This window comes from Xiphophorus couchianus, chromosome 15, assembly GCF_001444195.1.
Source record: "Xiphophorus couchianus chromosome 15, X_couchianus-1.0, whole genome shotgun sequence".
In the NCBI taxonomy this organism is placed as follows: Eukaryota; Metazoa; Chordata; class Actinopteri; order Cyprinodontiformes; family Poeciliidae; genus Xiphophorus; species Xiphophorus couchianus.
In genome coordinates, this window is record NC_040242.1 from 16,004,718 (window position 1) to 16,016,514 (window position 11,797).

General features: G+C 39.7%; 1 protein-coding gene across 2 annotated transcripts; it reads right to left on the reverse strand.

Moving 5' to 3' along the window:
- Nucleotides 1-3,986: 3,986 nt before the first annotated feature.
- On the reverse strand, nucleotides 3,987-10,244 carry yy1b (YY1 transcription factor b). Of its 2 annotated transcripts, none has more exons than XM_028039851.1 (5): nucleotides 9,491-10,244; nucleotides 7,791-7,953; nucleotides 6,581-6,641; nucleotides 5,962-6,120; nucleotides 3,987-5,074 (listed from the first exon to the last, which is right to left on the reverse strand). In XM_028039851.1, the coding sequence occupies exons 1-5, from the start codon at nucleotides 10,044-10,046 to the stop codon at nucleotides 4,892-4,894; spliced, it is 1,122 nt and encodes a 373-aa protein (XP_027895652.1). In that variant the 5' UTR covers nucleotides 10,047-10,244; the 3' UTR covers nucleotides 3,987-4,891. The 2 variants fall into 2 exon arrangements, with proteins under 2 accessions (XP_027895652.1, XP_027895653.1); XM_028039852.1 differs by having other exon boundaries at nucleotides 7,791-7,941; nucleotides 9,491-10,242.
- Nucleotides 10,245-11,797: the final 1,553 nt, after the last annotated feature.

Genomic DNA, 11,797 nt, shown 5'->3' on the forward strand with positions numbered 1-11,797 from the left:
GTCCTAAAACACACCCTGAACCCATAAATTACGCTTCTTCTTATGAGGCCCAGTATAGCAGACACACACACACACACACGCACACACACCACAAAGCACACTTCAACAGTTTTAAACGTGTGAACAGATTTGACCTACAGAAATAGAGTTATTACTGTTCAACTTGTCTTACAAGCAATTTGGCTGTGAAGAAGCAATTTAGAAGTTAAGGAGGGATTCTCACTGGCAGCGCCTCATCTTATGTCGAGGAAGGTGTAACCTTCAAAGAAGCTCAGCATTTTAAGAGTGAAGATCTCTCTTTCTGTGAACCAAGAATCAAGTGTAAATTATTTGAGTGTTAAAACCAGACCGTCTTATCTCCCTCACTCTGCTTCGGCATGATAAACCCGCGTTTGCTCGCCGTCAGAGCGGCACAAGAGAGGCAGAGGAACTAATGAAAGAAAATTCGGGAGCTGAGATTGCTGGCGAGATCCCACTCAGCTGCAAATAAGCCAGGACTTGACCAAATCAGAGGGCGAGAGGGAGAATGAAAGAAACAGAGGCAGAGTGATGGAGATAACAAAGAAAGAAAAAGAACAAAGGCCAGGTAAACATGTGGGACAACTTCTTTTTTCCCCTCTCTTTTTAAGAAAAAGATTTGAACTCCTGGGAGAGAGGGAAGCTGTAATGAAATAAGCATCTGAAAGAGAGCAGGTGTTGAAGGCTTGACAGACTTCAGCTGCATAACAAGTAGCGCATTCACTCGTCTCCCCCTGCTTTTGTCAATCAAAACATCCAGTGCTGTAAATAAATGCTCCCTCAGAAGAAGAGGAGAAGAAGAGACAGATATCCCCAAGAGGAATCAGCTTTACATACTCTGACTTGCTTTCTTACTCACGAACGAAAACAAGCGGTGGGAGGAGAGGCTGGGCTCGAACGTCACTTCAGTCAAAAGTTAGTCCCAGGTAGAAAAGGGAGAGAGAGAGAATAAAACAAAACAACACTAGGTGTGAATTTAAAGTAGGAACACTGTGCTCCTACTCAGAGGCTAAGAAAGCCAATAAGACATCCCAAATGCGCCAAGGTGAAATTATTTGATTTTCTCTCCTGGCAGGCTGAGGGGACAGGAGTTTTCTAACAGGGGAAGCACGGGAGGAAACTCTTGAAATATTTAAAAAATACTGCTTTTAAAAAAAGTATTCGTAAACCATGAACTTTTTTTCATGTTTTGTCTTGCTACAGTGCATTATAGTGGAGTTTAAAGGGATTTTACGTGATACATCGGCACAAAATAAGACGTGAGTGAAGTTAGGTCCCGCCCGCCTCCTTCACGTCAAACAAAATCTGTCAAAAGTTTGTGTTTGTGTGGCGCTATCATTTTAGAGATATTAAAAAATGTTTCCAGAGGTCATCAAAAGTCAGCCAGCACCACAGACATTTACAAAATTAAACAAATGTGGCGTCAATGTCAGTCAACTGTGCTACGAACGTTTTAGCTGCACGAGTAATTTATATCAATTTCTTTTGACTAATCTTCTTTGAAAACAGCTGAAGCTCTGTGAGACTGGATGGAGAGTACATGTAAACTGTATTTTTTTTTTTATTAGGTTTTAACATCAAAATACAAAATGTACAAAAATATATGAACAAGATATGTAAACTTTTTTTCTATAACAGAACCGAACATAAGTCGTACAGAACACATGAACAAAACTGTATTTTCATGTCTCTGCAATTAGACTAATATCTGTACCTTGACTAGGCCATTTTGACTCATCAATATGCTTTGATCCACAACCATAAAAACAGGTTTTCTTTCAGGATTACCCTTCCTTTAATTCCAGGTATCTTCTCATTAATGAGCCGAACTTGGTGGTGCTAATTTAGAAATATCTGCAAGGAATTTTGCAGTATTTCTGTTTATCTGTGACAGTAAATGTGATTTTTTTTGCTACTCACCACATCGATCACGAACTAAAACTTGACAGAATTGCAAAAACACTGGAGGAACTGAAATAACATGGCAGCACACAGGTAAAAACTGATTTGATAAAAATAATATTAAAGCACAAAACTGTTATCTTGAAAGTTTGATTTATGTGTCCTTCTGGAGTCTGCAGGGCCACATAAAAAGCTACAGTTGGCCGGATTTGGCCCCCAAGCCTCGAGTTTGACCCATGTGACGTCCACTTTTTATGTCACTTAGCAGCCTTCTCATCATTTTTCACCTAAAAATCCCAGTGAAATAAACTGACGTTTTTTGCTCGTATCGTGACGAAAGGAGAAAAAGTTCGAGGGGCATAAATACTTTTCAAAGCACAGGATGTTTCTCTTTAAACACACGGAGAGTTGGTGATTAAACATCCGGAGGCTGCAGATCAGCACCACGGATAGTAGCGCTGCCATCGCTGTTTGGGGCCCGAAGGGGGCCACAGGAGCAGGTCTGGAGTCTGCAGCAGGAGGGATCCAAAGAGCGGGATCTTAGAGGGACGCTGACATAGCCGGTTCGTGCTAATCCTGCTGGCTGAGCGGAAAAAGGAATGGACTTATGAGGCGAGTCAGAAAGTGCCAACCGACCCCCGAGAGAGGAGGATGGAAATCCTCCTGAAGGGATATAGCTTTTAGGACGTTATCCTGAGCTCAAAACAAATTAAAACTGACAGTCTGTCCTTATGGACGGTTAGATTTAGTTTGGCTTGATCCCGAAAAGAAACACACAGATGCAAGATGTCCTGCGGTGTTCTAATTCCAGCTAATAACATCTGCTGGTGCACTCTGGAAAACGCCAGCTTTATAAATTCGGTTTTCACCCGGTGAGGATGAGCTTAGCTCGTTTTTTTTAGCCAGCCTTGTATGAACTGCATGTTTAGGATGTACCTGCAGATTCCAAATGATGCCTACTCAGGGGAGAGCTGCTCCAAAACTTGTAAGATGTTTTTTCTTTTTTTAAAGTCAGCCTTCTGGCTTTAATTCTCTCAACTCATTGCATGACATTTCCAATCTCACCACAGCGAGTCAGTCTGCTCCACCTGCTGCTACACAACTCCCAAGCAGGAAACTTTGATGGATGCTTTTCACCGACCGATTGTCTTTTCCACTCCATACCTGTGAGGATTTTTGGCTCCATAGTGGTTTAGTACGCGTCAGTCCCATTCCATTCAAGCATTTAAAAATGCAAAAATACACTCTTAAAAGTTTCTTTGCAGTTAGCCATTGAGTTAGTAAAGACTAGCCATGGGTGCCACAACTTTTTCCTCAGATATATTTTGTTTAACAAGGTTATTTTTTTGTGTTTACATGTAATTAAATCCCTTTCTCAACATGCCACATACATTTTTGAACATTTTTTGTCAAAGACCTAAGTATTTAATAGACTGTCAGATTAGCTACATACATTTATAAAAGTATGTAACTTTTATAAAAAAAAATTTTTTTTACATATTTTTTTAAACCACCACCATGTTGTGACAGTATAATATGAGACAAACTTCCTTTCTACCTCCTGATGGTCCTACACTCCTTTGTCAAAAACAACCAATCAGAGCCAGGAGGCGGGTCTTAGTGCTGTCAATCAATCTTCTGTTAAATGTGCTAATGTTAGAGAAAAAAAAATTTAACATTACAAAAACATTTTTTTATCCTTTGTCATTGGTAGCCATGCTAACTAGCTGTATATTACTAGAGAGGGGAGGGTGTGAGAAACATGTACACAAGAATGATTGACCGATCCAAGATGCTCCTTTCAGCTCTGACTGGTTGTTTCTGACCAAAGAGAAAAAGGCAGAGGAGCTAGATTTTTCACACCTTATCTGTCTCATGTTATGCTGTCATAACAGAGTGAGTTTTTAAAAAAATGTTAGAAACTATATTGTTGAGATAATCTACATATGAGTTTAAATAACTTTTTGAAAAATCTTCTTCCTTTGTGACCAAGACCCTTAGCAATTTGTACCAACACCTACTTAAAGAGACCCCTTGAAGAAGATGCACAGAGAGAAGCTGTAGAGTGTAGTTTGACAGAGTTGGAATGACCCAATTTATTGTGGGCAGTTGAAATACATGGGTGTAAATACCAACAAAAGGAAGATAATGGCTGACTTCTGTACATTACATTCTAACAAAGAAGTGATGGTCTCGCAGTCTTTACCACGTATGCGTCAGACCCTTCAACGCGACCGCCGCCGAATACAATTATATTACTCATTCATCTGTGTTAACAGTTAATATAAAATGTAAAGCAACTCGTGACTAAAACTTTAATTGGTTAACACTTTAAATCACACCTCTATCTATGTCTACTTAATTTTAATACAGCCATACAATACAAGTATACAAGGTTATTCTGTGGTTAGAGAAAAGTACAACCAAAGATGGTGGAAATGCAAACAGTTGGTGTTTCGACTCCTATGTGTGATTCGGATAGAAGGTGTCATAGGTATGATCTTATAACGCAGGAAAATAAAAGAGAGAAAAACTGTTTCGCTAAACACGGCCTGAGACAAGTGTACAATATGCACACTTGGAGGGAAATAAAAGCAAAAATAAAAGTACTAATATATACCACTGTTTCTCTGACTTCTCAGGTAAAAATAAATCTCTGATGTTTGTCCTTGGGTTCCATCTTCTGGTAGCAAAGTGCCAATAGAGAAATGGGGACAGGTGGCTGCGAGGGTCTTCTCTGTGTTCCTCATCCAACATGACAGCAGGGGAAAAAAAGTTTGTTGGGGAAAAGAAAAACAAACAAAACCCCCCGTAATTTCAGTGTTTTGTGTCTTTTTAAACTGTCAGACCTTTTCGTTTTCTTTGTTTAGTTTTTTTTTTTATATATAAATCAATGAGTCTCAAGATTTTCATCACGTCTTCAAAAGAGGTTTTTTTTTTTTTGCCTTCGTGGATCGACGCTGACAAACCCTCATTGGTTGTTTTTGGCTTTGGCGTGTGTGAGAATGTGAGACTTCAGGTTGGTAGACTGGGCGAATTTCTTATTGCAGCCGTCGAACGGGCACACGTAGGGCCGGTCACCGGTGTGGATCCTCACGTGCGTGCGCAGGTTGAAGTCCAGAGAAAACCTTTTCCCGCACCCTTCGAAGGTACACTGGAGAAAGAAAAACAATACTATTAATCTGTTGATACAGGGAACTCCTTTGACTCTGATTCTGTTTTTTTTTTTAAACTGTAATCTTCGGTGCATTCGATACAAATTGATGTGATAAATTACTGCAAAGGTCTTATTGCTCATTAGCTCAAGATGAGCTTTATAGTTAATAATGTAAACAGTGTTTCAATTTTAAATTAGCTGGGTCTTTGCAGGGTTCATCAACTTAACTTCAAGACCATTCTGAAAGTACTTAAGACATGTAACACGACAGAAATCTACAAAAACAATTGCAAATAAACATATCATAGGGTTTGGCAACACAAGTAAACTAATGGCGAAGGCGAACATCTTCCACCAAACCGACAGTAAATTTGCGTGTACTTACCCATGATCGACGAAAAAAAAACCTCACCAGATAACTAGCAAAGGGATATTGGCAGCTACGTAGAGTTAGCTGCAAACGCCTCGAGTATCAGAACGTAGTGAAGATTCGATTCAAATTCAAAAATAGTTTATTGATCTTAAAGGGAAAATAAACGTTTGTCCAGGACTCAAACTTTCGCGTAACAGTAAAGTCCCATAAGAAGAAAGAAAGCGACATGAAATATATTATCACCTTCCTAAAATAATGGCCCAAATGATTTTGTAAAAAAAAAGAAAAAAAAATCACTTTTGGCAAAAGGAAAAAAATGGCTTACCATGTCATTATTTTGACAATATGGGAGTCCTTCCTTCCACGGCAAAATTTATGACGTGGTTAACGCATTGAGGGCCAACTTATGTTTTGTAATGAATTCAAGAAATTTTAAGGCCTTAATTTTAGATACATGAGCTTAAGACTTTTTAAGGATGTTCGGGCACCCTGCTTTGGTCCTGATACCGACCTGAAAGGGCTTCTCTCCTGTGTGGACGAGCTGGTGGCGCTTGAGTTTGGAGCTCTCGACGAAAGCCTTGCCGCACTCTGCGCAGACGTGAACGCGGGGTCCGTGGGTATGCAGATGCTTCCTCATGGCCGAGTTATCCCTGAACATCTTTGTGCAGCCCTGTGGGGGGAGGAGGAATGAAAAGGAAGCACGGCACTGAGTTGACAAACAAATAACGGGAGGTTCGTCGGAGCGACGGTGTCAATATTTTATTGATGTGCGAGCGGGGTTATGTTTCCTTTCATACAAATGTCAGCGACAAGTGCTCTCAGCATTTTGCCAAGCTTTCGGAAAGAGGCTCTGAAAAGAATAGAACAACAGATCTATACCGCGCTGAAGAGGCGATGCTCTGCTAACAGCCCGAATGAAAAAGAGCAGACTGCTCGCAGAGCAAAGAAAGCCATTACATTAGCGGCTGCAGATAAAGCCTGATTGTAATTGTGCATCAGAGCACTCAAGTGCTATCAATGCTTTTCAATAACCTTCAGTAAAAAAAGAGAGCAACAGGCAGAACTAAACCTGTGTGAACAGTGAATTTCATTTCAAAAGGGTTCTTGAGAGGCAGCATCTTTAGACTCACTTTATGAGGACAGGCTATCGTTCGGGGAGCGTCGTCTTCTTTCACCTTCCTGGGCTTCATTCTGATGGGAGCGGAGGGGGAAATAAACAGTTAGAAAAAAAATAAACAGACAAAGCCATTCTGTCGACATAAGGTTTTAAACAGAAGTTTAATGCAACTTATTGAAGTAGAGATGCACCAATCAATAGGCCAAAGATCGGAATTGGCCGATTTTCCCTGTGAATCGACTCTGGTCTGATAAATCAGATAAAGGGAAGGAATGCTTTGATGCAAAAAATAAGACTGCTAGTGTAATTCTTTGTTCTTGACGGTTTCAAAACTACTCCCCCTTATCAAAGAGTATGTCTAAAGAGGAAAACCAGAACTTGGAACTGGAAAAAAAATAATTGACTGTTGCATCTGCTGAGAAATCAGAGGTCAGCCTAAGATTATGTCTGTTGGTAAAAAAAAAAAAAAAAAAAAAACAATTCAGGAAACTTTCTAAAGAAAATTCAGTCATGAGGTTTTCAGCTGAGCCAGTGCTCAGTTCAAAAAAATGAGAAACTTTATTTTAGACATGAATCTATTGTGTGTTGATACGACTCATTCAAACTGAAACACAATGGACATTTTGAAGTGTTTCTGTTTTTAATATTTCCAAAAAAAACAAACGGAAAAATGTCCAGTGCTTCAGTTTCGAATGAGTGTGCATGTATCTTCCTGTTCGTGAGAATTGTAAACAAAAACATTGGTGCTAAATGTTGAGATTAAATAATATCAAATATATATTTTAAATATGAATCCCCCTCGCACCCTAAGTTTGTAAACATGCAGTTGTGGCCTGTCTAAAATTAACTATTTGCACCGCCTCCCTCATTCTTTACACATTAACATCTTTGGTTCTCTATGTGTGAAAGTAGGATTTAATTGTGTAGGAACTGTTGTGTTTAAAAATAAAAACACAAAAATAGACTCTGATCTTAACAGGCAAGCAAGTTAACTTAACAGGGCTTTTTGTTCATTTAACCAAAGCATTGGATCAAAATTAAAGCGTCCATAAAATAACGCAAACAATTCTAAGTTCATATCTAAAATACAAGTTTTGACATTTAAAACTGAAGCAACACAAAACAGCCTCTTCAGCAGCTGCCTGCTTATTCACGGGCTCTGTGTCGACAGTGTAAACACGTCTGTTTACCGCCGGGAGCCGCTGACGCAGAGGCGCCCTCACCTGGCAAATTCAGCCAGCTGTTTGGGGTCTGAGAGGTCGATCCCCGGGATGCCACCAGGGGGCAGCTTCTTCCCCGTCATGTACTCGGAGTAATCCGGAGGAGAGTTCTCCCCGACGATCTGCTCCTCCACCACTGACTCGTGGTCAATGTCTTTATTGTCATCTAGGAACACATTACAGAGACTGAACCGATAACATATTGGTGGAACCCTGGCTACAAGCCTCGGGAGTCGGAGAACATCTGCTAACAGCATGCAGGCCACCTGATTATGCTAACAAGCACTTCGGTGCGGCATAATTAGTGAATAACATGAATAGGTTTATCACTTCCTCACTCTTATAGTAATCACAAAATTGCAGTTTGATGTTACACAGTAATTATACTTACCACATTGTTATTTTGATTTTTTTTAAACATTAAACATGATTTTTTTTTTTTTAAAGTAGGGTACATTGTACATTGAATTGCATGAATTCTACCATAACATTCAAATTAAAAGTGCTGTAAATGAGAACTATATACACAGCAGATTAAGGGGTGATTATTTAAATCAAATTGTTTCACTAGTTATTTGATTATAGATTGATAAAGATTTTTTTTGCACAATAAGAAAAAAAATCAATATTGCTTTCTGTTCAAAATGGTCAGTTTTTAAGTGCACCATTTTATACTTTAAAATACTACAAAAAAGAATTTGTTAAAATTAATTAATGAGAAAAATTTATTAATTAAATTGCAAAACATCACAAACATTTTACATTCTCTATTAGCTATGTAAGGGTGGTTGTTTTCACTATTTTAATACGGGCCTTTAAGCACAAACGCCACAAAGTTTGCAGCCTCTCAATTATATTATTTTTTATATTTTATAAATGACATTTTACGTTTATTTCCATCCTTAGCATTCGAAATTTTTAAAATGCTGTTAGGTCAGAAAATGCATTTCTGTTAACATTACTCTTCACCAGCCAGCAGAGAGCACTAAAAATAGAGTAACACATGAAAAAGGTATGGCTCTCACTAAACGGGCTAGACAACTTGTTATACCGATGTGTTTGATTCATTAATGGACCTGTTAAATGCCAGTTCTGGGGTGTTTTAGAAAGATACCTATATAATGCTGACTGATTACTGGCTGCTGGGTCCCTTTGCACACCGTCGCTTTAAAGGCTTAAGCCATAAGGAGTGGTTTACCGTCAGCCGCAGGAACCAGACAAAGCTAACGGCTAAATAATATACTCAAGAAATAGTTCGTAATTACACAAAAGTCGTCTATATAAAAGTTAAACCCGAATAAACACAGTCGCCTGGAGCTGCAGTGGCTATAATTGCGCTGAAAGTGCGCCACAGTTTTGAGGCCTGCAGATGTGTTAGAGCCAGCTCTCTCCCGACCCGGAGCACGGCCGCCATCTCTGCCCGGCCGCGTCTATCGCCATCTTTTCGGGGCCGCCGCCATACTTACGAGTCTCGGGGAATATGGCGGCGCCCAGCAACACCTAAAACATGGCCTCCCTTCAAAACAAAAACATTTCCATATGGTATAGCAGGGCTTTTAATCGAAAAACCGGACCAAACGTCGTATTTCACAACGGCGCGACGGAGCACTCCAGGAAATAGTCTGGTGCAGCAGGACAACGCCCTGGTAACGAGGCCTCATTGCAACGAAGCTTACAGACACTGTGTGGCTAAAGTTACTTACCCGATGCCCACATTGTAACAGAAAATTCTCCCTCCAGAGTCTTTATTTGCACCTGCTTTTGTTCCCATTTTCTCCCACCAGCGTCGGGGCCGCTTAAATAGCTCTTTTTGCCTGCTTTCTTTCCACCGGCGCTGCCTCCTCGCTTCACTCGACCCATCGAGCTCTTTCCAGCCACAGTCACTAAAGTCTGCTCGATGTACTCATCCTCGACCCCAGGTGCTGGCACTGGGATGAGGATCTGATCCTCGAATCCACCCCCGCCGTCCGTGTGCAGGTCTGAATCGTCTCCGCCGACCACCTCCTCCCGGGTCTGGACCAGGATAACCTCCTGGTGGTGGTGGATCGAGCTGGGGTCGTCCGTGACCAGCGGCTGCAGCGCAATCATGGGCTGCCCGTCATCATCATCATCGTCGTCGTCGTCGTCGTCCCCGCCGACCACCGTGGTCTCGATAGTCTCCACCGGTATCGTTTCTACTTCTATTTCGTGCAGCTCCACGATTTCGGCCGGCATCTCCGAGCCGTCTGTCTCAATGTACAGCGTATCTCCGGATGCCATGTTGAAATCCGCCAGTTTGCCTCTCTCATTCACGCCGTGTTGTGCTCCTTGTTTTTGGACCTCACAAACACTCTCTCACACACACACACACCCCCCTTGGTCCGCTCCTGCCTCCGTCTCCGCTCCCTGTTCTTCGATAACAACTCTCCTCACTGCGCTCCAAGCCAGTTCTCGTCGCCACTACGCTGTGTCATAGGCAATCATCGCGAGATTTCGGTGAGCTCAGCGAGAACGGTTTTGCTGTGACATGGGGTTCCAGTGGGGGATTCCAAGTCTTGTGGATGTAAAAAAAAAAAAATCCTACGAGTTTTTGATGTTCATAATTCATCTAAAAAATATCTGTAAATAAAGTTAACTTGCTTGGCATACCATGTTGATCACACTTCACATCTCTCATTTGACGCAAATTTACAAAAAAAAGATTTTAATTTTATTTTTATTTAACTCTTCTGATTGCCTAACATGTCTGGAATATTTTTTATGTATTTAATTTTATATATATGTAATTTATGCTTATCCGATATATATGCAGCATGCAAATAAAAAGGATCTCTTTTAATCAAAAAACATAATCATGGTTAAACGTCCAATGATTTCAAAAATCTTCCTCTAATTAAGTATATGGAAGACCATAAGTGCCACACATTAAAAAAATAAGTAAATGCACATATGTGACAATTTCATGAAATCAGAAATGGATAAATTAAATACACCAATAACATAATTAATAAAGATATTTTTGTATTTTAACGTTGAAGTTTATTGTATTTTAAAATCACATATTCTTTAAGAGTTTCTTTATTACTTTCCAAAATGTGTCTGCACTTTGCACAGTGCTATTATTTAAACTTTACTGTTCCTTATTAAAGAAACTATAACATCTGACTGCTTAATTTGCACAACAAGATAACATCAGACCAGTTACGTTAACAACCACAGAGTTTGCACCACTCACTCGACCCATCAAATTACTCAGGGTCAAAAGTGTCACAGATAAATAATTTACTGATTAATTACTATATTATATCATTATAGAATAAAAAATTGATGTAAACACATACATTTAATTAAAGATATACTCAATAAAATGTTTTTTTGGTTACAAAAACAGTCATATTGTTGCAGAGCATAATTTATTTGTCTGCCAGACTAACCCTGAAAGCCAGTGGGTGGAGCTAAAACTGCTAGTTAAAGGTGATTGGTCTGAAGTGCACTTTAGCGAATCAGATTTTAGGATTCATTAGGTTATCTTTCCGGCTGTTTAAATAGTTTCATAATCCACTGCATCCACATGCACTGTATAAAATTATCAAATGAATGCTGAAATAGCTGACATTAAAATATGCCTTTAACATATTTAATGTTCAAATGATTTATGCAATTATTTTCTTACAATAAAGTATGTAAGAAAATAATGGCAGATAAATAATTATGGAGACACTTGTTTATTTCTTGCACGTTTCCAGTTTTACTTAAATCACTAAGTCACTTTTGGCCCTCCATACTGGGTTGAGCAAAAACATTTTTCAGTCCGACGTTTGTATTTGGCTCAGGTAGCCTATTTCTTCATTTATATTTGATGTAAGTTATCTGCATGCTACTGCATTGTAACTGTTTTCAACCTTAAATATTAAAGACAAAAAAGGCGAGTAGCTCAGTTGTTGCCTTCATTCCCGATTTGCAGCAGGTTTAATTTTGTGATCCCTGTTTAATCACCAAAACAAAACGCACAAAAGAACACGACACTCTGA

Excerpts from the sequence above, each read along its gene's own strand:
- yy1b (XM_028039851.1), bottom strand. The coding sequence starts at position 10,046 with ATGGCATCCGGAGATACGCTGTACATTGAGACAGACGGCTCGGAGATG. Across the intron at positions 7,954-9,490 it reads TGTTACAATGTGGGCATCGG|ATGACAATAAAGACATTGAC; the intron begins GTAAGTAACTTT and ends ATGTGTTCCTAG. Across the intron at positions 5,075-5,961 it reads CAGGAGAGAAGCCCTTTCAG|TGTACCTTCGAAGGGTGCGG; the intron begins GTCGGTATCAGG and ends TTCTTTCTCCAG.